Genomic DNA, 4,506 nt, shown 5'->3' with positions numbered 1-4,506 from the left:
ATATATATATATATATATAATGGGAAAATAACCTCACTGGGTTGTTCAGAAAATAAAAAGAAATAATTAGGGAAAAAAAAAGAAGAAGAAAAGAAATTGAGTATTCACACCCTTATTCACAGAGCCCCAAAACAGGGTGGTGGTAGGGGACCCCAAATGTGCATCCACAGGTGCCTAAATTAGCAAACGGTAATAAAACCATACAGTGGATTATCATTCGGTATTACAAAGAACTACAAACACAAGGATCATCGTGGATAGGTCTCAAAAACTTAAGTATACATCTATCACTGGGTGGTTTAAATGGCTAACATGCAGGGCTGCTAACCAAAAGGTTGGAGGTTTGAGTGTATTCTGAAGTACCTCAGAAGGCCTTGAGATCTCCTCTGAAAAATCCACCATTGAAAGCCCTATGGAGCACAGTTCTACTGACACACACATGGGGTGCCATGAGTCAGAATCAGAGTTCATTCAGAGGCAACTGGGTGTGTGTGTGTGTGTGTGTGTATGTGTGTTTTCCCCATATATGGTGAAATCAGTGAAAGTCAGGACTTGCCCAGACTACCTGGTTTTTCTGGGTCTCGCAAGTGTTCCACATTTGACAGGATGCAGTCTTAACACTTTTCCATCGAGTTTTCTTTCTCTGACATGTTCATTTCCACCTTACACAGGTTCTAGCTTTTGCAGTTTTATTATGTACATATGTGTGCGTGTGCGTGTGTGTGTGTGTGTGTGTGTGTGTCATTCCATACACAAGTCCTCTAAGAAAAAAACTAATCTATGGTGATGTAAGTAAAAAGTGTTGCCTCTGGACATAGTGAGGAACTGACTGAAAAGGAACACAAAAGAACTTTTTAGGTTGATGGATGGGAGCTCTGGTGGCATAGTGCCTAAGGCATTTGACTGCTAACCAGACGGCTGGCAGTTCAAACCTACCAGCCACTCCTTGGAAGGAAGATTGGGCAATCTACTTCCATAGTGATACCACCTTGGAAACCCAAGGAGGGGTCGCTATGAGTCAGATCCTACTGGATAGCAGTGGGTGGTGGGTTTTTTTTTTTTTTTTTGGTAGGTTGATGGATATTTGTTTTGAGTGGTAGTTACATAGGTATACACAATTGTCTAAAGCCATCAAACAAAACAATTAAGATCTGTGCATTTTATTGGTGGCAACTGTATCTCAGTTTTTCAAAAAAGCATCTATAGTACATTTGCTTATATATATTAAAAATAAGTATTTAAAGTAAATCATGTTTTTTCCCAAAACTTTAATTCCTAAGGGGGGAAAAAACAACCCACAAGTGTAACAAGTCACATTTTAGGTAAGATAACTGTGACTGAAAAACCAAGATCTGATAGACGCGTACAATTTTTAAGTAACTCAGTCTCAAAACCACTGATAATCCATCTTAGTTCTTCAAATCATTCACCTAACTGGCTCTAATTTCTACTTTTTTGAAGTTTCTCATCAGTTCACTTTCAGCAGTACTGCCACATTCTTCCTTGACTCATCTTTGTACATTATTACTAAATTTATCAGCTGATTTCAAATGTCATTTTCATGCTCAAATATAATCAATTGAATCCTGGTTTCTTTTGTCCTTCCCCTCTATCTATTCCAACAATCCTGCAAAATGGCTATGATTTGAAAATGGTAAAGCCAGGAAAGAAAGCACAGCAGATGAAGATAATGACAGCCTTACTATAATCTAAGATACAATGACAAAATGGTGAACCAGAGATGAGACTGTCCATGAAGATCCTGCAAATTGCAAAGAAAGTTTGAGAGGAAGGAAATGATCCTAAGAATAATTAAAAACCCTATGTCATGGGGAAGAGCTCTGGTAGCATAGTGGCTAAGGCACTTGACTGCTCACCAGATGGCTGGCGGTTCAAACCCATCAGCCACTCCTCAGAAGGAAGGTTGGGCAATCCTACTTCTGTAGTGATACTGCCTCGGAAACCCAAGGAGGGGTCGCTGTGAGTTGGGGCCGACTCAACGGCAAATAACAACAACATGTCATAGAATTATGAGCTATAACGCTACTTTTAAAATATAAAGCACAAATAAATTAATTTTTTTGATTTCACATCAACCCAGATGAGCAAGTATCTAACAAAAACAAAAAGCAGAACCTTTAATATTAGATTGCATGGCAAAAGTTTGCTATAGCTAAACACAGAAGTCAAAAACCTCAAATTATTTATGATTTGATTTGAATTTATACTTTTTTTAAGGAAAACAAATTTAATACTTTTTTTTAAAAGGTTATCTGTGCATTCTATAACTGAATTTCTAACCTTTACCCTGAGATATTGGGCAATATACTTCCGTAGAGATACTAACTCAGAAACCCAACGAGGCGTCACTATGTATCCCAGTCAACTCAATGGCAGTGAGTTTGTTTTTTTTTTTAAAGGGGAACAAGGTATTTTGTAAGGAATCAATATCAAAATATTATCCATTCTAATTCTAGTTACTCTTTTAATGATGCTTTCTTGACTACTAAAGTACAAGTTTGCAAACTCAGAAACTTAGTTCAAGTATTTCTGCTAAGGCTGGGTCTTTTCTGAGATGATACATGATAAGTGGTTGATAGAGACAGAAAAAAGGTCAAGTAAGAAGTTTTGAAAAGAGAAAAGGAATGAAAATAAATGCCCATGCAGGTGCAAAAAGCTGCCTTTTTAATATAGGGTGTCTCAGACCAATCATGTGTACTGACATTCTGGTATTTCTATGTATATGTGTAGGAATGTTATAGTTATTAACGAAAATATTGTTTTTAAAATCTCTTATTTCCTGGGTCACTATTTAATACTATTTTAGAATTGACTAAAATAACATATCCTTTTAGGTGTGAGTCACTGGGCCTGTGGGATTGGGACCGTCAAGCCCAACTGGGATAACATAGTACACAAAAATACTGTTCCACATCCTACTTTGTTGAGTAGTGACAGGGGTCTTAAAAGCTTCCAAGCAGCCATCTACAATCTAACTATTGATCTCTGCTCATTTGGAGCAAAGAAGAATGATGAAAATTAAGACTGCATGGAAATTAGCAATCCAAGTTCTAGTGAACCATGGGAACTCAGCCTCCATGACCCAGAGACCAAGAACAACTAAATGGTGTCCAGCTCCACTGCCAAACACTTGGAAAGGATCAAAATAGAAGATCCTGGATAGATGGAATAACAATGTTAAACAATACTCAAAATCATAAAAGGAAAAAAAAAAAAAAAAAAGATCGGGCTTACAGATCTGATAAGAGACTGGTAAAACCCTGGAGACTATGCTCCTTAGTCATCCTGTGGGCCTGTAACTGAACCCACACCAGTGGCTCAACTTTCAGCCAAACAACTGACATGCCTAGGAGATTAACCATTATACCAGGGAGGTATGCACTTTTTAGAACAATCAACCTTAAGAGATCAAAAGGGTAGCATTTGCATAGGGAGAAAGATCAGAAGACAGGAATGAATGGAAAGGGCATAGAGAAAAGATAACCACAGGAAGGAGGTGGGAAGAGAGCTATTACACTGTGGAGATTGCAATAATATCATGAAACAAAATGTGTATAAACTGTTGAGTGGAAACAATTCTGCTCTGTAAACTATCACCCAAATCACAATAAAAACAAACAAAAAAATAAAATAATATAACATACCTTTTTAGAAAGGCCCAAATCTCCTTTCTTGGGCATAAATCCAGGGTCTAAATCATTGGATTCAAGAAGTTTTTTAGTTGGTTTTCTCTGACGCTTACTTTCATAGCTTCCTGAAAATCATGTATCTTTCATTAGATGATTTAGAAACTGGGCACAAGCTAATTTCAAATTGATATTACATACCAAATGAATCATAATATTGCTCATGTTTTCTCATCCTCTTGTAGGGGAGGGGCAGGGTAGGCTTTTATTTTTTCTAAATTATTAGTTAATATTAAATAATCAAAACAACAAAATATTTATCAATACAGATACAATCTAATGTCAGAATGTACCTGTAACAGTGCTTATTCTCTTTTAATCACAAAAGAACTAAAACAAATCCAAAAGGGCAGAACTACCTTTATAAAAATCAATTTGCGTTAATAATACCTACACAAAGGAAAGCTGAAGTAAAACCTGGATTCTGAACACACGTAGACTGAGATTAAAATTTTTGCTCTGCCTCCAAATAAATAAAAGGCACACACTTTGTAGAATACTGGCACAAAAGTTAAGCGTTTGGCTGACCACCAAAGTTTAGCAATTCATACCCATCTAAAGACTGGCCATCTGCTCCATAAACATTATAGCCTAAAAAACCCTATGGGTCAACTCTTCTCTATCACTTGAGGTCGCTATGAGTTGGAATTAATCAGATAACACCTAACAACAAGGACTGCTATAAGCAATTATATAAAAGAGCCTCATATCAGACTTTTGAACAAACTACCAAAATTGTGACTACCTTTCAGAAGGAAGACTGGATAATCAGAAACCCAAGGAGCGGTCGCTATGAGTC

At 36.9% G+C, this 4,506-nt stretch overlaps 1 protein-coding gene across 1 annotated transcript in view; it reads right to left on the bottom strand.

Moving 5' to 3' along the window:
* The window catches only part of NSD1 (nuclear receptor binding SET domain protein 1), a 252,169-nt gene that overhangs the window by 97,625 nt on the left and 150,038 nt on the right, over positions 1–4,506 (bottom strand). Inside the window, exon 7 of the mRNA XM_007952943.2 lies at positions 3,666–3,775. Within this exon, the coding sequence (XP_007951134.1) occupies positions 3,666–3,775 (110 nt within the window). The remainder of the gene's footprint in view (positions 1–3,665; positions 3,776–4,506) is intronic.

This window comes from Orycteropus afer, unplaced genomic scaffold (assembly GCF_000298275.1).
Source record: "Orycteropus afer afer isolate SDZICR_OR568_19922 unplaced genomic scaffold, OryAfe1.0 scaffold00366, whole genome shotgun sequence".
NCBI lineage: Eukaryota > Metazoa > Chordata > Mammalia > Tubulidentata > Orycteropodidae > Orycteropus > Orycteropus afer.
The sequence above is the reverse complement of the archived record's forward strand: the minus strand, read 5'-3'. Positions and strand labels throughout refer to the sequence as shown.